The 23,256-nt window shown below is 37.1% G+C and overlaps 1 protein-coding gene across 4 annotated transcripts in view; it reads right to left on the bottom strand.

Moving 5' to 3' along the window:
- CEP57L1 (centrosomal protein 57 like 1) overlaps positions 1-23,256 on the bottom strand; it is a 73,355-nt gene that overhangs the window by 11,725 nt on the left and 38,374 nt on the right. For 3 of the 4 annotated variants that reach the window (XM_012506097.2, XM_003255547.4, XM_030809540.1), the window contains exons 2-6: positions 7,982-8,144; positions 6,423-6,602; positions 5,121-5,242; positions 1,448-1,564; positions 92-169 (exon numbers count right to left, since the gene is read on the bottom strand). In XM_012506097.2, coding sequence (XP_012361551.2) covers positions 92-169; positions 1,448-1,564; positions 5,121-5,242; positions 6,423-6,602; positions 7,982-8,141 — 657 coding nt within the window. In that variant the 5' untranslated portion in view covers positions 8,142-8,144. Of the gene's footprint in view, positions 1-91; positions 170-1,447; positions 1,565-5,120; positions 5,243-6,422; positions 6,603-7,981; positions 8,145-12,764; positions 12,808-23,256 lie in introns of those variants that run through there. The other variant, XM_030809539.1, reaches the window with a different exon arrangement.

The following is a 23,256-nucleotide window of genomic DNA, read 5'->3' as shown; positions in this document are numbered from 1 at the left end:
GAATCTAGAACATAGGCTTCAGTTAATAAAAATAAAAATACAATAAAACATATATGGTTTACTGTGATAGATTACATAGTGCTATATTTACCTCAGAAGCTTTGTCTTGAAATAGCTTACGTTGATGTTCTTCTTCCTTAAGTTTTTCTTCTAAATGTTTAATCTTGTCCTGCAAAAGAGTAAAAACTAAGATTGTTATATAAAACCTAGAGCCAAATATCCTTTGTTTCTTTTCCAAATAGAGTCCTAGAGGGTCTTGATTCTTAAGAGTTTGGCAAATTAAGGCAGAAAATAAGAAAAAGGAATGGCACAAGATGTTAAGATTTTTCTTGGCTTTCTTCCCACTTCTTTCTTTGCTTCTTTACCTTCTATTACATACAAGGAGAACAAAGGGAAAGCAAAGAATATACACACACATAGGCTTTACTAACTTCCAGCAACAAAATCATTATGATGAAACTTTTAAGGGTACTAAAGGTGTAGGTCAAACAATTATAGTCTTGGGTCTCAACGTTTCATTCAAAACATAAAAAAAAAATTTCTACTATTTGCATATATGTGATAAGAGTGTACTTTTGGGAGAACAGTGAAAAGACATAATAGAAATATACAATGTGGTCCTTGTTACTTAAGAGCTTATACAGATTGAGGATCCCTTATCTTAAGTGTTTGGAACCAGAGATATTTTTGATTTTGGAATATTTTTATTACCGTTTCGGTATCCCTAATCCAAAAAATCAAAATCCTATATGCTCCAGTGAACATTTCTTCTGAACATTATTATTAGTGCTCAAAAAGTTTTGGATTTTGGAGTATATCAGATTTTGGATTTTTGGATTAGGGATACCCAACCTATATTGTGTGAAAAGAAAAAAAGAGCAATATTCATAAAACAATAAAACAACAAAGCAAGGAAATAACTTGACAGGCACCATATATACATAGAACCTTATATATGTAAGTATTATATCTTACATCTGTGGTGTGGTTCAGAATAGGAGGACAGTACTATTTCAAAGGGAGAACTTCCTGAGTGTTGGAGAGTTCAAGGAGGACTTCCTAGGGGAAGTATGATAGTGAGAAAACCCTATAAAATGGAAAGGATTTGGAGGGAAAAAGGATGAAGAGGGGAACTGGTATAGGCTTAATTTAACTACAAGCGGTGAAAGACAATTTTTCAATACCCTTTAGGTAAAGTGTCTGACAAATGAAAATATCCTGCCATATTAGAAGTCAAAATTACAATTTCACATCAAAAGACAGCTCATTCATACTGTGACAGAACACATTAACTTTTCACTCTGTAGGTGAGAATTCATATCTGGATTATAAAAAGTTGTAAATGAAGTTTTATAAATCTAAGATTTACTCTACATTCACATAAAATACCAATTATGCTTAACACTAAAGATTTATTCCTGTTGTCATCACTTCAAAGAAAGCTTACCTCAGCAGTTTTCTGAGTTGTCGTAAGTCTAAAACACTCTTTTTCTAAGACATCAAGCTTTTCAAGTTTTGCATACAGCTTCATCTGATCTTGTTCTTTTTCCCTCTGAAGCTGGGCCTAGAAAGGATAAAAATAAACTAACAACCCTGAATTTGGCAAGTAATGCCAATGGAACAAGAATAATACAATTTCTGAGAATTCAAAACACAATATAAATATCTTAAGAAACATGTACATAAACACACACACTTTAGGTGCTTACAAGCAAAAAACAAGAAAATCAAATACTTTATGTTATTTATTTTTTTCAATCTTAAAGTCATAATTTTTTAAATTTAAATTTAAATTTTTTTTTTCTGAAAATCGAACACTTTTAAAGAGCAAATATAACACGCAAAAAAGGCCAGGTGTGGTGGCTCATACCTGTAATTCAAGCACTTTGGGAGGCTGAGGTGGGAGGATTGCTTGAACCCTGGAGTTTGAGGCCAGCCTGGGCAACATAATGGGACCCCTCCTCTACAAAAAACTTAAAAATTAGCTGGACATGGTGGTGCATGCACACCTGTAGTCTCAGCTGCTTGGGAGGCTGAGATGAGAAGATTGCTTGAGCCTGGAAAATCAAGGTTATGGTAAGCAGTGACTGTGCCACCATGCTCCAGTTTGGGCAACAGAGTGAGACCTTGTCTCAAAAAAAAAAAAAAAAAAAAGCGCAGATTAGATGTGTTATATTAGCATCAGTGAAACAAACTCGTTTATGCATCTTTGTATAGAATATAAATTAATTCTATTACGGAAAACTTTTCTTTTCTTTTTGAGACAGAGTCTTGCTGTTGCCCAGGCTGGAGTGCCGCAGCATGATCTTGGCTCACTGCAACCTCTGTCTCCCGGGTTCAAGCGATTCTCCCTCCTCAGCCTCCCAAGTAGCTGGGATTACAAGCGCCTGCCACCATGCCCTACACTAAGTTTTGTATTTTTAGTAGAGACATGGTTTCACTGTGTTGCTCAGGCTAGTCTTGAACTCCCGACCTCAAGTCATCTGCCCACCTTGGTCTCCCAAAGTGCTGGGATTACAGGCGTGAGCTACCAAGTCTGGCCTAAGAAAACCATTATTAACAAAACCTGTATTAAATAGTGTTATTTACAAGGTGACCAAACATACTCATTAACTTATCCTCTCTCTAACATAGAAAAGCAGCTATCAGAGGAATAAAACATAAAAAGAACACGGAGAAAAGGAAAGTTACACACACACACACACACACACACACACACACACGCACACACATCTATATGCTATTTTGTAATGGCATTTATAACCATACCAATGTAAAGTATTAATAATAGGGGCAACCGTGAGGGAGCAAGAACTCTTTCTATATTATCTGCTCAATTTTCTATAAACCTAAAATGGCTGTAAAAGATAAAGTCTAGGCTGGGCACGGTGGCTCACACCTGTAATCCCAGCTCTTTGGGAGGCCGAGGTGGGTGGATCACCTGAGGTCAGGAGTTTGAGACCAGCCTGCCCCAACATGGCGAAACCCTGTCTCTACTAAAAATACAAAAAGTTAGCTGGGTGTGGTGGTGGGTGCCTGTAATCCCAGCTACTTGGGAGGCTGAGGCAGGAGAATCGCTTGAACCAGGGAGGCGGAGGTTGCAGTGAGCCAAGATTGTGCCACTGCACTCCAGCCTGGGTGATAAGAGCGAAACTCTGACTCCAAAACAAAAAAAAAAAAGATAAAGTCTATTAATTAAAACAAAACCAAAAACAATACCAATAAACAGAGTCTTAGTAACCTGTGGTTTAATAACATTTAGTTGAAGTCCCAGAGAAGAAGAGAGAGAGGTGGGACAGAATAATTATTTGAAGGATAATGGTTGAAAATGTTCCAATTTAACGAAAAATACTGACAGATTCAAGAATCTCAAAAGGTTCAAGCATTAAAAAAAACACTTAGCAACATATTGTTGAAAACCAGTGATAAAGGGGAAAATCTTAATAGCAGCCTGAGAAATGACGACACATTCTGCATAGAGGAATAAAGAGAAGAACTCTGATTAGAAACTATGAGATCCAGAAGGCAACAGGAACAAAATCTTCAATGTGCTTAAAGAAAAAAAGATGTCACCTAGAATTCTATATCCAGCCAAAATATCTTTCACAAATGACAGTGAAATAGACTTTTCCAGATAAATAAATGCTAAGACAATACTTAGCATTCTGATATTTTCCTTCACACTGAAGAAAAATGATATCAAATGGAAAACAAAATCTACACAAAAATAAAAAGCACAGAAAATGGTAAAAAATATATATTTTTGTTTCCTAATTTTCCTGAAAGGATAACTGACCATTTGAAGCAAAAATAATAATGTATTGTGGGTTGTATGACAAATGCAGAAATAAAATGTATGAAAACTATAGCACAAAGGGGAATAAGACGAAGCATACTGAAAGAGGATCCTACATTATATGTGAAATATTTTAATACAGATTTATGGCAGACTGTGGTTAGTTAAGAATACATATTTTAGTTCATAGAGCAGCTATTAAAAAGGATCATAATTTGTTTCAATATCAACTAGAGAAAGACTTTCATCTTATTCTTCTTCAGAACACTTTGGCTGTTCTTGGACCTTTGCTTTTCCATATAAATTTTAGAATTAAATTCTCTAGTTCCTTAAAAATCTGTTATGTATTTGACCCATCAAAATCCAGTATTGATTGGTACTTTTACCCTTCTGCCAAGAAAATGCAAGGATATTAGAACACTAAACTACTTTACTTCTTCCTAATATATAAGCCATTGTTCTGATGAATTTTAATTCTTTATATTTAAACCATACAAAGCATTATTATTGTTGCCTTATATAATATTCATTTAGATTTATCCACATATTTACCATCTTCATTGCTCTTCATTCCTTTCTGCATCTCTGACCTTCTACCAAAGGTCACTTTCCTTCTGTCTGATGTCCTTTAGTGTTCTCTTTAGAGTGGACCTACTAGTAACAAATTATCTCAGTCTTTTTAGTCTTTATTTCTGAACGATACTTCCCCCAGGCATAGAATTCTAGACCAGTACTTATTTTCTTTTAACACCTTAACTCTATCAGTCCCTTGTCTTCTGGGTTCAGTACTTTCAGTTGAGAAGTCAGCTATCACTTTAATTGTTGTCTCTTTGAGTGTAATATTTTTTTTTCTGGATGCTTTTAAGATTTTACTTTTCTTTTTTTTTTTTTTTTTTTTTTGAGACAGAGTCTTGCTCTATCATCCAGGCTGGAGTGCAATGGCACAATCTCAGCTCACTGCAACCTCTGCCTCCCGGGTTCAAGCGATTCTCCTGCCTCAGCCTCCTGAGTAGATGAAATTACAGATGCCTGCCACCAAGCCCGGCTAATTTTTGTATTTTTAGTAGAGATGGGGTTTCACCATGTTGGCCAGGCTAGTAATTTTACTTTTTAATACATTTTATAACATTCTTAGCCATTATCTCTTCAAATATTGCTTTTCCCCTATTTTCCCTTTCCTTTCCTTTTGAAACTCCAATTACATGTAAGTTAGACCTCATTCTAACATTATGCCTCCTTTGCCTTTGAATTTTCCCATGAAATTAAAATATTCTTCAAAAACATACAAAATTATATTATCATTCCTTATAGAAAATATGCTCACCTGTTGTTCTAGGATCATGTTCTTTTCTCGCTCTACATTGAGAACCATTCTCTTTGTATATTCTAGTTGCTTCTCTAGAAGAGTACAACGAGACTGGGCTGAGCTTAACTGTATACTTATATCTATGAAAAAGACAAAATAATAACCAGTCAATTACCTGATTATCATATAGATCAGAGATTTGGTTATCACAAGAAATGTACTATGTGAATTCAATCAAGAGCTAAAAGTTCAAGGCCTCCTTTATCTCTGAGTATTGACTCTCCCAGAGTTATGAAAATATATTTGTAAATAGCTCATTAATTACACAGAACTGGTTTAATATTGTTTCCTCCTAAAAATCCAGAGGGCACACTTCTGAAAGAGGAGGATGTCAGTAACTTGTGGGATGATAAATATCCTGGTTGTTGATGGAAATAACATCATCTGGAAAAACAGAGGCTGAAAGTTTCTTACCTATCAATATATTTCTTCTCTTTCAGGAAACTCAGGTATATGCATCTACCACTCTCATTTTCCCCTGTTCTTGACTGCTGGCAGAACAGTTAATTCCACAGCAGAAAGCAACCGATTTCTAATCCTTTAACTCTTTACTTTCCTTAGCCCTTTCTTCTACTTTTGTCCAATTACCTCAGAAATATTTTTCTCCCCATTTCTTCATTCTACTTCTAAGTTGAAACACAAACTAGAGCCTTGTTTATGAGGATGAGTGTAGTGTAAAAAGGAAAAAGAAAGTCTTAAGTTTTGAAGTGAAATTACATAAAATACTTATGTTCTAAATTTCTAAAATTTTTCATAATTTCCACAGAACCCTCCCCCATTTGCCTATGTCTTCTAATTAACCTTGCTTTCCTCTCAAGTTAAATAAAATTCTTTTGTATTCATTTTTATTGGTTTTATATTGTTTAATTGCTAGTGTTGTTCTGTATTTCAAATTCTAAAGTTTAGTGTTAACTGCAAATACAAATAAATAAAATAAAAAATAAATATTCAATTATGGGTTAAATTGGACTTTGTTGGCTATTCTGAAAATATTCTAACTTTTAAACACAACTTGTCTAAAATCTTAATTTTTCCTTTAATTTCTAGAATTTATGAATTATGATAAGTTAGATATGATAGAGGTAAGTTCAAAACTGTATCTTTTTCTCACAAATATCAAAAGGTCTGAGAACAAAGTCCCAAAGTTTGAATATATATAAGAATAAAGATATCTGAGTACATCGGCTTAGACTAGGTTTATTATTTTTGAACTGTAAACTCTGGTAACCCCTGGTTTCTGAGAACTACTGCATTTCTTACCTTTTTTCTGCTTTATCAGCTCCTGGTGTGCCAGATTTCTCTCATTTGTTTCATTCTCTAAGGCCTTCTTATACTGTGCTGCTTCTCTGGAAAGAATGTTCAGGTTATCTTCAGCTTGTGTTCTCTCCAGCTCTAAACGATGAATTTTTTCCTGAAGAGTTTTTAAGGCTAAAATAAGAGCTGTTGAAAAAAAATTTTGTTGATATTTTAAGTGAAAGTTTCTGAACACTTACAATCAAAGTAACATAATAAAAATGAGCAGTATATTTTTCTTACTGAGCCAGAAAAATGTACAAGTAATGCATATTCTTCAAAAAATGAAAAATAATGACCAACACTTTAAAGAGGCACACATTTTCTCTCTATCTTGTAAAAACACTATATCTATTATTGTATTTAGTGATTTCTACGACTGAGAAAGGTAATAACCACAATTTTAATTTAATAAAATAAATATTTTCAAATGAAAGGACTTAAAGAAGACAATGTACAGTCTGGGGAGCATAAGAGTCTAAATATGAATAAGGAACATTAAAATATAATTTCTACCAATTAACATGGCAATTTAGGTTTAAAGTTACAGGTTTTTTTTCTCAGTTCTTGATGTATTCCATTTTAGTCAAATCACACATATTTATTGTTTCTTTGTCCATGATGCAGTATTAAGAACCAGGATAATTATAACCTAATGGTTTACCTGATGTCAGACCTGAAAGATAATAGTATTCTGTACTACTGTGACTTATATTCAACTACATTAATATCTTCATGATTCAGATAAGTTCAGAGTTTTAACTGTCATATAATTTATATCAAATTAAAAAGATGCTTGCTAGAGATTACCATTTGGTTTTTATAAATGAGATAAATAAATTATATTTATTCCTCTTTACATGGTATCTGTAGCTGGCACATTGATTTGCATTATTATTTCTTATAGTTTATTCCACCAAATTAGTTTATTTATTAACAGCAACCAATATTATAGAAGATTTAAAAAGTAAGTGATATCAGCATCTCAGAAAGGAATTTGCACAGCTTAAAATATGCCTGGAGTAATAAAATGTTTTCCTAATTCAATTGTAAGATTCTCCTACATTTCTATTTTAAACGTTAAAATACTAGTATTTTGTAGTTACTCTGATATACTGGCTTCCTAAAATATTTTCAAGAATAATTTTGGATATATGCAATTTCTGAATCTAATTCTTGAATAAGATGCAATTCCATTTAATTCACTAACATTCTAATCATCTAGTTTGGGATTCCAAATCTGACCTTTTGTTCTTCAAAGAGTATTTTCCTGTTTTCAAATGATGTTTTTATGATAACTCTGTGATATGTGTCCAGCTGGTGATATTAATCTTCATTTTATGGCTGAAGAAGCCAAAATAAAAAATGTCAAGTAATTTGTCTAAGTTCATAGAAACTTTTAGCAACAGAATCAAAGTTAGGAGTTTTGTTAAGATTAAATATGCAATCATATTGTATTCCACATAAATATGAAAAGTTTTTTATAGCATGTTTTTACCATTCTTCAAATTTTATATCAGCATTACCTTGGCTATTTGGGCTATGAAGTATCTTAGGAGAGGTAACTTCTAAGTTCGCAGGATGGCAATTCTGAGATGGTTCATTCTGGATCAATGAGGGAACAAATACTCTTTCTGGAGGTTTATGATAGCTTCCTACTATACTATGCATTAATTCAGAATCCATTATCTGTAGAGAATAAAGGAATGATATAGTATCATTCTTTCCTATTTTAAGGGTGAATGCATTATACAAAAATTCAGGTGAAACTTTAACAACATAATCATATACTGTGGAGTTGTATCTTTATGAACTTAATTATAAATTCAACTCTAATAAGCTTGGCAATAAAAGAAAGAAAAGTTACTATTTCTTGTGTAAGTAGTACTGATAATTCTGCCTGATTTTCAATAATCATATACCCTGCAGTAAGCATGACATGAGTGATTTGAATTTACTGGTTTCTCAGTTACTCATAAATCCCATATACCTATCATAGTCTGAGCACCTCTCTATAAGCAGTGTGACTCTAGGATTTAAAGAGAAAGTACATATTCTAAAAGACAACTGAGCTTTTAAACACAAGCCAACAATATACACTGATTCTCTAATACTGATTGTTGAATTCTAATGTATGGCTGCCTAAGGGATTTTCAAGGGTAATTTTGGATATATGAAATATTGGAATCTAACCTTTGAATAAGACACATCTCTGCTTAATGTATTAGCATTTTAATCATCTAGATTAGAAAGTTTCCAAATCTGAAGAATCTAGACTACTTAGTTTTGTTAGTCTGGTTTTTATTTTGTTGTCATTTTTGTTTTGGTAAGAGAGCCCTTTTAACCATTTTAGCAGGTAATTTTTGGTCTAAAATTTCCAAATAATTTTATTTTCCTTTCTGCAATTTAAATATTTCAGAAATGTATTCGTTTTAATAGATTCTAGTCAATGTTAATTAATTCATAATCACATAAGGTGATAACTGCTCACAAAAAAATAATTCACTGGAAGAATTTTAAGCAAGAAAGCTTGCTTCAAAATATAAATCTAAGAATTACACTATAACATTAGCCTATTTTGATTTTTGAGAGTTGTACATTTTCCATGATTTCACTACCTCCTCAATTCACAAGGCAAAGGCAGGCACTTCCCAGGATTATATTTTCTGGAAGGGCAGAAGGCACACTTCACTTCCTAGACTTTTCTACTTTAGCCATTGCCATGATTGGCAATCTCCTAGAACATTCTGATTGGTCTAAATTAGAGGCTATAAAGCCTAAGGTTTGCTAAGATACTTCATGCTTTTTGTTCTTGCAAGGTAACCATATTTTGCTACTGTTACTAGTACCAGCTATCTCAGACACTGTCTGCTCCCCATGGGATACCGCATCTATCTAAGTTGTTGTTCCCTCAAAAAACAAGAGATCAACATTAGTCACAGCTGGCTCACTATAAAGTGGAGGTAAGGCCCTAAAGTACGTAAATCCTGAAGATGGTAGGTAAGTTGTTAAAACTATCCCAAGAACACTGGAGCTACTCAAGATATCTGACTTAGTTTTCAGCTCCGGGTGGGTTTCTCCAATGACAGAAAGAATGAAATTTTGCTATTCGTCACTACACACTGAAGTCCTTGGGAGGTCTCTGCTTCCTCTGACCTAAGCATAATATTATTTCACAAACCAGATTTTGTACCAATTAAAAAACTGGTCCAAATTTGAGGTTTTTAATTTATATGAAATAATGACTAGTTAGAAGATTGCCAGTTAGTTAAAAAGTAGACTACAGTTTATTTAAATTAAATGTGTAGACACATATTAAAGTGGACAGAAGCAGAATAACCCACTGATAGGATAAAAACAAGATGAAGAAAAAGAAAGAAAACAGTAAAGAAACGAGAGGACAAGTTATGTTGTGACACAGAGCTCAGAGATTCTCATTGTAATGGGATCTCAGCTTAACCCTTATAATCTGGTCCTGTGTTGTAAACAAGTGCATAAGCCTACTAGAAGCTTATTTATATAAAGCACTGAAGCATCCTGGGAGAAAAACTCACTCTGAAGGAAGGTGAAATAACTACAAAAGGCTTGATCCAAAATAAAAGCCTTAAATGACTAAGGAGAGGAGGAGTGATTCTGAGTAGACTATGGTGGTGGTCATTCTAATTTATCTCTGACCTAGTGCCATGGACTCATGTGGGTTCTAAAAAGAGAGTGAGTTTAAATAAAAACTGAGAAATGTTTCACCAATATCTCTATAAAATATCAAGGCATTAGCTTCCCTGCTTTGTGTAAGATGTTATATGACAATGGAGGGGGAGCCAGATTGCTAACACAGTTTTGGCCCCTTTCTGGTGCATCAGTTAGTAGTATTCAGTGAGAGAGAGAGAGAGAGCAAGAGAGACAGTGAACAAGAGTGAGAAAGTGAGAGAGCAAGAGAGAAACAGAGAGAGAGCACAGATGGAAGGGACACATTCATGGGCGTATATGAGAAATATTTCTAGGGAAAAATTTCTGAAAATACAGAGAAGTACCTAAACCACAATCTCTAGGATTCTGGTATTTCTGATACCAGACTTAGCTAGCTGTCGGTAACTGAAAAGACCTCAGGAATTCTTATGGAACATTTTATAGGTGTCTTCAAGTAAGGGCAAAAGGCTATAAAATGTGAACCTCGTTTGTATCAAGCCTGGGAAACTCAGGTTGTATCTGGAACCATTCTTTTTTTTTTCTTAAAATTTTTATTTATTTTTTCTTTATTTATTCTAACAACAAATAAACAAAAAATGGAATACCTGTGCAGAACGTGGAGGTTTGTTACATAGGTATACATGTGCCATAGTAGTTTGCTGCACCTATTGACTCATCCTCTAAGTTCCCTCCCCTCACCACCCACAGGCCCTGGTGTATGTTGTTCCCCTCTCTGTGTCCAGGTGTTCTCAATGTTCAACTCCCACTTATGAGTGAGAACATGCACTGTTTGGTTTTCTGTTCCTGTGTTAGGTTGCTGAGGATGATGGCTTCCAGCTCCGTCCATGTCTCTGCAAAGGACATGATCTCATTCCTTTTATGGCTGCATAGTATTCCATGGAATATATGTACCACATTTTCTTTATCTAGTCTATCATTGATGGGCATTTGGGTTGGTTTTCCTGAAACCATTCTTGACAGCTTGTGAATAACCAGGGAAATTACTCACTGTTTTTATGGTTTATAAAATTGAGATACCCCAATTGGCTGCAACTAAGAACCCATTGCATAAAAAAAACTATCCCCCTAAAAAGAATGCTCTAGACACAAACACTTTACTGCAAAGCATTTTTACTTTTTATAGAGGAAAACACTTATTCCATAGGACTGCTAGGGAGACGACATGAGGGGGCAGTCAGAGATACTATAGAAGACTTTTGAAATAAAGGAATCTCTGTTTGCTATAACTGCTAATTCTTCCAAGTTTGGATTTTTCCTTAGAGAAACTGAAGAAGGATCAATAGCTCAGTTTCTCTGATCTGTTTTTTTCTTTATGTATGCATCTATGCTAACTTACCTTTAGAGCAAACACAGTAAAGGCTGGACTAACTCTTTTATTTTTTAATGTATGGTACTTTAGGAAGTACTATAACTTATTATATATTATTATTATCTTATTATAACTGAATAAGATAATTTGTGGCAGTGGAACTTACTTATAGATATCCTATAATAATTATATAATGTATTATTTATAATATAAAATCACCAAAATGTTAAGATGTGACAATAAAAACTGGTCAATAGAAACTAGTAAATACATGAATGTAACATAAATACTTCAATGGGATTCAACTATTCATTTGTTGATCATCCCATAAATGATGTTAGAAAAATTGGGGAAACATTTTGGGAGGTGGAGGTGGGCGGATCATGAGGTCACGAGGTTGAGACCAACCTGGCCAACAGTGAAACCCTGTCGCTACTAAAAATACAAAAAATTAGCCGGGCGTGGTGGTGGATGCCTGCAATCCTAGCTACTTGGGAGGCAGAGGCAGAAGAATCATTTGAGCCTGCGAGGCGGAGGCTGCAGTGAGCCGAGATTGCGCCACTGCACACTAGCACAGGCAACAGTGTGAGACTCTGTCTCAAAAAAAAAAAATTGGGAAAAAATCCATTTAAGGCTTCATCTCGCCCCATACATCAATACAAATTTCAGATAACTACAGAGTCAAATAAAGAAAACGCAGCTGGGCGCGGTGGCTCATGCCTGTAATCCCAGCACTTTGGGAGGCCGAGGCGGGTGGATCACGAGGTCAGGAGATCGAGACCATCTTGGCTAACATGGTGAAACCCCATCTCTACGAAAAACACAAAAAATTAGCCGGGTGTGGTGGCAGGCGCCTGTAGTCCCAGCTACTCAGGAGGCTGAGGCAGGAGAATGGCGTTAATCTGGGAGGCGGAGCTTGCAGTGAGCTGAGATTGCACCACTGCACTCCAGCCTGGGCAACAGAGCGAGAATCCATCTAAAAAAAAAACATAAATAAATAAAAAACTCTAAAAATTATTTTAAGAAATCAGTGAATATTAAATAACCTTAGAATAGGTAAGATATTCTATGTTTACAAGTAACAGAAAAATAAAGGAAAAGATACAAAAGCTCTGTTAAAATTAATACAACATATAAGGCCAGGCGCGGTGGCTCACCTCTGTAATCCTAGCACTTGGAGGGGCTGAGGCAGGCAGATCACGAGGTCAGGAGTTCAAGACCAGCCTGGCCAGCATGGTGAAACCCCATCTCTATTAAAAATACAAAAATTAGCCAGGCATGGTGGCACCCACCTGTAGTCCCAGCTACTCAGGTGGCTGAGGCAGGAGATCACTTGAACTCCGGAGGCAGACGTTGCAGGGAGCCGAGATCGTGCCACTGCACTCCAGCCTGGGTGACAGAGCGAGACTCTGTCTAAAAAAAAAAAAAAAAAAATTAATACAACATATAAAAATTATAAACAAAATTGAATGGCAAAAGACAAACAGAAGTAATTAAATGCAATGAAGAACAAAGGGTTAATGTTAATATGGAAAGGGCTTTTGTAAGTCAAAAGAAAACTACTAACGTCATAATAGAAAAATGACAAGTGGCAAGTGCCTGTAATCCCAGCTACTCAGGAGGCTGAGGGAGGAGAATCGCTTGAACCCGGAAGGCGGAGGTTGCAGTGAGCCAAGATCGAGTCACTGCACTCCAGCCTGAGTGACAGAGTGAGACTCCATCTCGATAAATAAATATATAAATAAATCTTAGTAATAATCAATGAAAAGCAGTTATATCCAGATTCAAAAGTAAAGCCTTTGCAGCTGGACCTCAATTCAAATGCTGGATCTGCCACTTACTACTATCTTTCTGACTTTCAGAAAATATTAAATGGAAAATTCCAGGCTGGGCACGGTGGTTCATGCCTATAATCCCAGCACTGTGGGAGGGTGAGGAAGGTGGATCATTTGAGGTCAAGAGTTTGAGACCAGCCTGGCCAACATTGTGAAACCCCTTCTCTCTTAAATATACAAACGTTAGCCAGGCAGGCCGGGCACGGTGGCTCACATCTGTAATCCCAGCACTTTGGGAGGCCAAGATGGGTGGATCATTTGAGGTCACAAGTTCAAGACCAGCCTGGCCAACATGGTGAAACCCCCTCTCTACTAAAAATACAAAAAAATTGGCTGAGCGTGGTGGCAGGTGCCTGTAGTCCCAGCTACTTGCGAGGCTTGAAAAGCGGAGGCAGGAGAATCACTTGAACCCAGGAGGCAGAGGTTGCAGTGAGCTGAGATCATGATGTCACTGCACTCCAGCCTGGGAGACAGAGTGAGACTCCATCTCAAAAAAAAAAAAAAAAAATTCAGCCAAGCGAGATGGCCGACACTATAATTCCACCTACTCTGGTGGCCGAGGCACAATTGCTTGACCCAGGAGGCGAAGGTTGTGGTGAGCTGAGATTGTACCACTGCATTCTAGCCTGAGTAATAGAGTAAGACTCTGTCTCAAAATTTTTTAAATAAACTGAAAATTCCAGAAATGATTCATAAGTTTTAAATTGTGTTCCGTTCTGAATACCAAGACGATGAAATCTCACACTGTCCAGCTCCGTCCTGCCCAGGATGTGAATCATCTCTTTGTCCGGCATTTCCACACTGTAGATGCTACCTACCTGTTAGTCGTTTGGTGGCCACCTTGGTTATCAGATCAACTGTCATAGTATCACAGTGCTTGTGTTCAAGTAACTCTTATTCTACTTAACATTGGCACCAAAGCACAAGAGTAGTGATGCTGGCAATTTAGATATGCCAGAGAGAAGCCATAAAGTGCTTTCTTTCAGTGAAAAGGTAAAAGTTCATGACTTCATAAGAAAAGAAGAAAAATCACATGCTGAGGGTCCTAAGATCTACAGTAAGAACGAATCTTCTATCCACGAAACTATGACGAAGGAAAAAAAATTGTTCATAGTATATATAGAGTTTGGTACTATCTGTGGTTTCAGGCAACTGAGGGTCTTAAACATACCCCCCATGGACAAGGGGGGACTATTGTATGCAGTTTCTGTAAGCAAAATATGTACTTGATAAAAGGTGGACATACTTATCTTAAAAGAAAACAAGGCAATACAATTTTTAACATTTCAAACAAGGCAAATTCCCTTAAGGAACAATAGTTAATGCTGGCAAGAAAGCACACATACACAGCTGACAGGAATATAAATTGATAACACTTTTCTGGAAAGCAATTGAACAGGATATGTCAAGGACCTCAAGAAGTTCATGTTGTTTGATCAGTAATTATTATAGGAATCTCTACTAAAAAAGAATCAAAGATGTGCACAAAAATTATTATAAATGTCATCACTTTAGCATTATTTATAATTTCAAAAATTTTGTCTTGATACCTCTCTCTCACAACTCATGTTGAATCTATCAGGATACATACTAGCTCTACCTTCAAAATATATCTAATATCTGACCAGTTGGCCTATGCTACCATCCTAGATTATAGTAAGAGATTCTCTCCTAGTTCCTCAGCAATCTATTCTTCACCCAGCAACCAGAATAAGCCTTTTAACATAATGTCACACCATGTCATTAATCTGCTCAAAACTCTCAAAATGGCTTCATGTCTTACTCAGAGAAAAAGCCCAAGTCCCTACAATGATTTACAAAGCCATATATGAATTGGGTACCCCACTCCCCAACTGTGACTCTCCTTCAGTCTCCCTTTTGTTCAGTCCTCTCCAGCCCCACATTGTCCTCCCCACTGTTTCTATAATAGTCAAACATGCTCCTGCCTCAGGACTTTTTACTTCTGGTTCCCATTGCCTGTAACACTTTTCCTTCAGATATCTGCATGGCTTATTCTCTCCCTTCAGGTCTCTGCTCAATTGTCACCTGCTCTGTATCTGCTGACCATTCTTTTTTTTTCTTTTTCTTTTTTTTATTATACTTTAGGTTTTAGGGTACATGTGCACAATGTGCAGGTTTGTTACATATGTATCCATGTGCCATGTTGATTTCTTGCACCCATTAACTCGTCATTTAGCATTAGGTATATCTCCTAATGCTGTCCCTCCACCCCTCCCCCAACCCCACAACAGTCCCCGGAGTGTGATGTTCCCCTTCCTGTGTCCATGAGTTCTCATTGTTGGATTCCCACCTATGAGTGAGAACATGCGGTGTTTGGTTTTTTGTCCTTGCGATAGTTTATTGAGAATGATGTTTTCCAGTTTCATCCATGTCCCTACAAAGGACATGAACTCATCATTTTTATGGCTGCATAGTATTCCATGGTGTATATGTGCCACATTTTCTTAATCTAGTCTATCGTTGTTGGACATTTGGGTTGGTTTCAACTCTTTGCTATTGGGAATAGTGCCGCAATAAACATACGTGTGCATGTGTCTTTATAGCAGCATGATTTATAGTCCTTTGGGTATATACCCAGTAATGGGATGGCTGGGTCAAATGGTATTTCTAGATCTAGATCCCTGAGGAATCGCCACACTGACTTCCACAATGGTTGAACTAGTTTACAGTCCCACCAACAGTGTAAAAGTGTTCCTATTTCTCCACATCCTCTCCAGCACCTGTTGTTTCCTGATTTTTTAATGATGGCCATTCTAACTGGTGTGAGATGGTATCTCACTGTGGTTTTGATTTGCATTTCTCTGATGGCCAGTGATGATGAGCATTTCTTCATGTGTTTTTTGGCTGCATACATGTCTTCTTTTGAGAAGTGTCTGTTCATGTCCTTTGCCCACTTTTTGATGGGGTTGTTTGTTTTTTTCTTGTAAATTTGTTTGAGTTCATTGTAGATTCTGGATATTAGCCCTTTGTCAGATGAGTAGGTTGCAAAAACTTTCTCCCATTCTGTAGGTTGCCTGTTCACTCTGATGGTAGTTTCTTTTGCTGTGCAGAAGCTCTTTAGTTTAATTAGATCCCATTTGTACATTTTGGCTTTTGTTGCCATTGCTTTTGGTGTTTTAGACATGAAGTCCTTGCCCACGCCTATGTCCTGAATGGTATTGCCTAGGTTTTCTTGTAGGATTTTAATGGTTTTAGGTCTAACATTTAAGTTTTTAATCCATCTTGAATTAATTTTTGTATAAGGTGTAAGGAAGGGATCCAGTTTCAGCTTTCTACATATGGCTAGCCAGTTTTCCCAGTACCATTTATTAAATAGAGAATCCTTTCCCCATTTCTTGTTTTTGTCAGGTTTGTCAAAGATCAGATAGTTGTAGATATGCGGCATCATTTCTGAGGGCTCTGTTCTGTTCCATTGATCTATGTCTCTGTTGTGGTACCAGTACCATGCTGTTTTGGTTACTGTAGCCTTGTAGTATAGTTTGAAGTCAGGTAGCGTGATGCCTCCAGCTTTGTTCTTTTGGCTTAGGATTGACTTGGTGATGCGGGCTCATTTTTGGAGATTTTAACACCCCACTGTCAACATTAGACAGATCAACGAGACAGAAAGTTAACAAGGATATCCAGGAATTAAACTCAGCTCTACACAAAGTGGACTTAATAGACATCTACAGAACTCTCCACCCCAAATCAACAGAATATACATTTTTTTCAGCACCACACCACACCTATTCCAAAATTGACCACACAGTTGGAAGTAAAGCTCTCCTCAACAAATGTAAAAGAACAGAAATTATAACAAACTGTCTCTCAGACCACAGTGCAATCAAACTAGAACTCAGGATTAAGAAACTCACTCAAAACCGCTCAACTACATGGAAACTGAACAACCTGCTCCTGAATGACTATTGGGTACATAATGAAATGAAGGCAGAAATAAAGATGTTCTTTGAAACCAGCGAGAACAAAGACACAACATACCAGAATCTCTGGGACACGTTCAAAGCAGTGTGTAGAGGGAAATTTATAGCACTAAATGCCCACGAGAGAAAGCAGGAAAGATCCAAAATTGACACCCTAACATCACAATTAAAAGAACTAGAAAAGCAAGAGCAAACACATTCAACAGCTAGCAGAAGGCTAGAAATAACTAAAATCAGAGCAGAACTGAAGGAAATAGAGACACAAAAAACCCTTCAAAAAATTAATGAATCCAGGAGCTGGTTTTTTGAAAAGATCAACAAAATTGATAGACCGCTAGCAAGACTAATAAAGAAGAAAAGAGAGAAGAATCAAATAGACGCAATAAAAAATGAAAAAGGGGATATCACCACCGATCCCACAGAAATACAATCTACCATCAGAGAATACTACAAACACCTCTATGCAAATAAACTAGAAAATCTAGAAGAAATGGATAAATTCCTCGACAAATACACCCTCCCAAGACTAAATCAGGAAGAAGTTGAATCTCTGAATAGACCAATAACAGGTTCTGAAATTGTGGCAATAATCAATAGCTTACCAACCAAAGAGTCCAGGACCTGATGGATTCACAGCCGAATTCTACCAGAGGTACAAGGAGGTACTGGTACCATTCCTTCTGAAACTATTCCAATCGATAGAAAAAGAGGGAATCCTCCCTAACACATTTTATGAAGCCAGCATCGTCCTGATACCAAAGCCTGGCAGAGACATAACCAAAAAAGAGAACTTCAGACCAATATCCTTGATGAACATTGATGCAAAAATCCTCAATAAAATACTGGCAAACCGAATCCAGCAGCACGTCAAAAAGCTTATCCACCATGATCAAGTGGGCTTCATCCCTGGGATACAAGGCTGGTTCAACATACGCAAATCAATAAATGTAATCCAGCATATAAACAGAACCAAAGACAAAAACCACATGATTATCTCAATAGATGCAGAAAAGGCCTTTGACAAAATTCAACAACCCTTCATGCTAAAAACTCTCAATAAATTAGGTATTGATGGGACGTATCTCAAAATAATAAGAGCTATCTATGACAAACCCACAGCCAATATCATACTGAATGGGCAAAAACTGGAAGCATTCCCTCTGAAAACTGGCACAAGACAGGGATGCCCTCTCTCACTGCTGACCATTCTTTATAAAACACTAATCCCATTTCCCTCCTCAGCACTTTCTATCCCATTTCTCTGCATTTTCTCCATTGAATGCAGAATTGTTTTGTTATTTGTCTTCTCACTGCCCTAACTAGAATGTAAGATCCATGAGGGCATGGGCTTTGAGTGATTTGTTCCCCACTCTATCCATAATGCCTAGAATTGTACCTGGCACAGAGAAGGTATTCAAAAATCCTTGTTGAATAAATAAATATCCCAAACTAGCAATAACTCATTACATGACAATCATATACTGTAAAATTATACAGCCATTAAAAGTATGTTTTGAGGCTGGGAGCGGTGGCTCACACCTGTAATCCCAGCACTTTGGGAGGCCAAAGTGGGCAGATCAGTAGGTCAGGAGTTTGAGACCAGCCTGACCACCATGGTCCAACTCCATCTCTACTAAAAATACAAAAATTAGCTGGGTGTGGTGGCACACACCTGTAGTCCCAGCTACTCAGGAGGCTGAGGCAGGAGAATAGCTTGAACTTGGGAGGCAGAGGTCACAGTGAGCCAAGATGGGGCCATGGACTCCAGCCTGGGTGACAGAGCGAGACTCCATCTGTTATAACTTATTAAATAAAACAAAATCAAAATGGAAAAAATGAAAATATGCATCTTAAATATTACTATTACAAACAAAAAAGGTTTAAACATATTGACTTTATTAAAAACAGAGTTTTTACTATACTTCTAGAATACAACTTACAAAAATAATGAAAGATATTACAATGTTTAAAGATACAAGTTTTAGGCCAGGCGCCATGCCCCACACCTATAATCCCTGCACTTTGGGAGGTGGAGGTGGGTGGATTGCTTGAGACCCCAGGAGTTCAAGACCAGCCTGGCCAACACGGAGAAACCCCATCTCTACTAAAAATACACTGTAGGGCACAGTGGTGCACATCTGTAATCCCAGCTACTCAGGAAGCTGAGGCAGGAGAATCACTTGAACCTGGGAGGTGGAGGCTGCAGTGAGCCGAGATTGTGCCACTGCACTCTAGCCTGGGTGACAGAGTGAAAGACTCTCTCTCAAGAAAATGAATGGAATAGAATGGAATAGAAAGAATAGAACAGAATAGAATAGAATAGAATAGATAAAATAAACTAAAACAAAACAAAATAAAATAAAATAAAATAAAATTAAAATAAAATAAAATAAAATTACAAGTTTCAGAGCAGACTTCTTTGGTTCAAACTGAAGCACTGCGGTGTGACCCTTATCAAATGTTTAACTTCTCTGTGCCTCAAATTCCTCATTTGCAAAATAAAGATAAAAATGGTATCTTTTTTTGTTTTGTTTTGTTTTTTATTTTTATTATACTTTAAGTTTTGGGGTACATGTGCACAACATGCAGGTTTGTTACATATGTATACATGTGCCATGTTGGTGTGCTACACCCATTAACTCGTCATTTACATTAGGTTTATCTCCTAATGCTATCCCTCCCCCATCCCTGCACCCTACAACAGGCCCCAGTGTGTCATGTTCCCCTTCCTGTGTCCAAGTGTTCTCATTTTTCAATTCCCACCTATGAGTGAGAACATGCAGTGTTTGGTTTTTTTGTCCTTGTGATAGTTTGCTGAGAATGATGGTTTCCAGCTTCATCCATGTCCCTACAAAGGACATGAACTCATCATTTTTTATGGCTGCATAGTATTCCATGGTGTATATGTGCCACATTTTCTTAATCCTGTCTATCACTGTTGGACATTTGGGTTGGTCCCAAGTCTTTGCTATTGTGAATAGTGCCGCAATAAACATACGTGTGCATGTGTCTTTATAGCAGAATGATTTATAATCCTTTGGGTATATACCCAGTAACCCAGGAATGGGATGGCTGGGTCAAATGATATTTCTAGCTCTAAAACCCTGAGGAATTGCCACACCGACTTCCACAATGGTTGGACTAGTTTACAGTCCCACCAACAGTGTAAAAGTGTTCCTATTTCTCCACATCCTCTCTAGCACCTGTTGTTTCCTGACTTTTTAATGATCGCCATTCTAACTGGTATGAGATGGTATCTCATTGTGGTTTTGATTTGCATTTCTGTGATGGCCAGTGATGATGAGCATTTTTTCATCTGTCTGTTGGCTGCATAAATGTCTTCTTTTGAGAAGTGTCTGTTCATATCTTTTGCCCACTTGTTGATGGGGTTGTTTGTTTTTTCCTTGTAAATTTGTTTGAGTTCTTTGTAGATTCTGGATATTAGCCCTTTTTCAGATGAGTAGGTTGCAAAAATTTTCTCCCATTCTGTAGATTGCCTGTTCACTCTGATGGTAGTTTCTTTTGCTGGGGAGAAGATCTTTAGTTTAATTAGATCCCATTTGTCAATTTTGGCTTTTGTTGCCATTGCTTTTGGTGTTTTTGACATGAAGTCCTTGCCCATGCCTATGTCCTGAATGGTATTGCCTAGGTTTTCTTCTAGGGTTTTTATGGTTTTAGGTCTAATATGTAAGTCTTTAATCCATCTTGAATTAATTTTTGTACAAGGTGTGAGGAAGGGATCCAGTTTCAGCTTTCTACATATGGCTAGCCAGTTTTCCCAGCACCATTTATTAAATAGGGAATCCTTTCCCCATTGCTTGTTTTTGTCAGGTTTGTCAAAGATCAGATGGTTGCAGATGTGTGGCATTATTTCTGAGGGCTCTGTTCTGTTCCATTGATCTATGTCTCTGTTGTGGTACCAGTACCATGCTGTTTTTGTTACTGTAGCCTTGTAGTACAGTTTGAAGTCAGGTAGCATGATGCCTCCAGCTTTATTCTTTTGGCTTAGGATTGACTTGGCAATGCGGGCTCTTTTTTGGTTCCATATGAACTTTAAAGTAGTTTTTTCCAATTCTGTGAAGAAAGTCATTGGTAGCTTGATGGGGATGGCATTGAATCTATAAATTACCTGGGGCAGTATGTCCATTTTCACGACATTGATTCTTCCTACCCATGAGCATGGAATGTTCTTCCATTTGTTTGTATCCTCTTTTATTTCATTGAGCAGTGGTTTGTAGTTCTCCTTGAAGAAGTCCTTCACATCCCTTGTAAGTTGGATTCCTAGGTATTTTATTCTCTTTGAAGCAATTGTGAATGGGAGTTCACTCATGATTTGGCTGTTTGTCTGTTATTGGTGTATAAGAATGCTTGCGATTTTTGCACCTTGATTTTGTATCCTGAGACTTTGCCGAAGTTGCTTATCAGCTTAAGGAGATTTTGGGCTGAGACGATGGGGTTTTCTAGATATACAATCATGTCATCTGCAAACAGGGACAATTTGACTTCCTCTTTTCCTAATTGAATACCCTTTATTCCTTCTCCTGCCTGATTGCCCTGGCCAGAACTTCCAACACTATGTTGAATAGGAGTGGTGATGGGGGCATCCCTGTCTTGTGCCAGTTTTCAAAGGGAATGCTTCCAGTTTTTGCCCATTCAGTATGATATTGGCTGTGGGTTTGTCATAAATAGCTCTTATTATTTTGAGATATGTCCCATCAATGCCTAATTTATTGAGAGTTTTTAGCATGAAGGGCTGTTGAATTTTGTCAAAGGCCTTTTCTGCATCTATTGAGATAATCACATGGTTTTTGTCTTTGGTTCTGTTTATATGCTGGATTACATTTATTGATTTGCGTATGTTGAACCAGCCTTGCATCCCAGGGATGAAGCCCACTTGATCATGGTGGATAAGCTTTTTGATGTGTTGCTGGATTTGGTTTGCCAGTATTATATTGAGGATTTCTGCATTGATGTTCATCAGGGATATTGGTCTAAAATTCTCTTTTTTTGTTGTGTCTCTGCCAGGCTTTGGTATCAGGATGATGCTGGCCTCATAAAATGAGTTAAGGGGGATTCCCTCTTTTTCTATTGATTGGAATAGTTTCAGAAGGAATGGTACCAGCTCCTCCTTGTATCTCTGGTAGAATTCGGCTGTGAATCCATCTGGTCCTGGACTTCTTTTGGTTGGTAAGCTATTAATTATTGCCTCAATTTCAGAGCCTGTTATTGGTCTATTCAGAGATTCAACTTCTTCCTGGTTTGGTCTTGGGAGGGTGTATGTGTCGAGGAATTTATCCATTTCTTCTAGATTTTCTAGTTTATTTGCATAGAGATGTTTATAGTATTCTCTGATGGTAGTTTGTATTTCTGTGGGATCGGTGGTGATAACCCCTTTTTCATTTTTTATTGCGTCTATTTGATTCTTCTCTCTTTTCTTCATTAGTCTTGCTAGCGGTCTATCAATTTTGTCGACCTTTTCAAAAAACCAGCTCCTGGATTCACTGATTTTTTGAAGGGTTTGTGTGTCTCTATCTCCTTCAGTTCTGCTCTGATCTTAAATAACTAAGATCAGAAAAATGGTATCTTAACACAGGGGTCCCCAACCCCTGGTCTGTGGAATATTATCCGTTCTTGGCCTGTTAGGAACCAGGGTGCCCAGCAGGAGGTGAGTGAAGGCGAGCAAGCATTACTTCCTGAGCTCCGCTTCCTGTCAGATCAGGGCTGCATTAGATTTTCATAGAAGCGCAAACCCTACTGTCAACTGCGCATATCAGGGATCTAGGCTGCACGCTCCTTATGAGAATTGAACTAATGTCTCATGATCTGGAATGATCTGGGGTGACACTGTTTCATCCCCAAACCAGCCCCTTACCCCTGCCGCATCTGTGGAAGAACTGTCTTCCATAAAACCGGTGCCTGCTGCCTTAACATATAAGATTGCTCTAAGGATTAAATGAGACAACATAAGTAGGGCACTCAGAAAGATGTCTGATACATAGTAAAAGTTG

This window comes from Nomascus leucogenys, chromosome 3 (assembly GCF_006542625.1).
Source record: "Nomascus leucogenys isolate Asia chromosome 3, Asia_NLE_v1, whole genome shotgun sequence".
In the NCBI taxonomy this organism is placed as follows: Eukaryota; Metazoa; Chordata; class Mammalia; order Primates; family Hylobatidae; genus Nomascus; species Nomascus leucogenys.
This window is presented reverse-complemented; position numbering and strand designations above follow the sequence as displayed.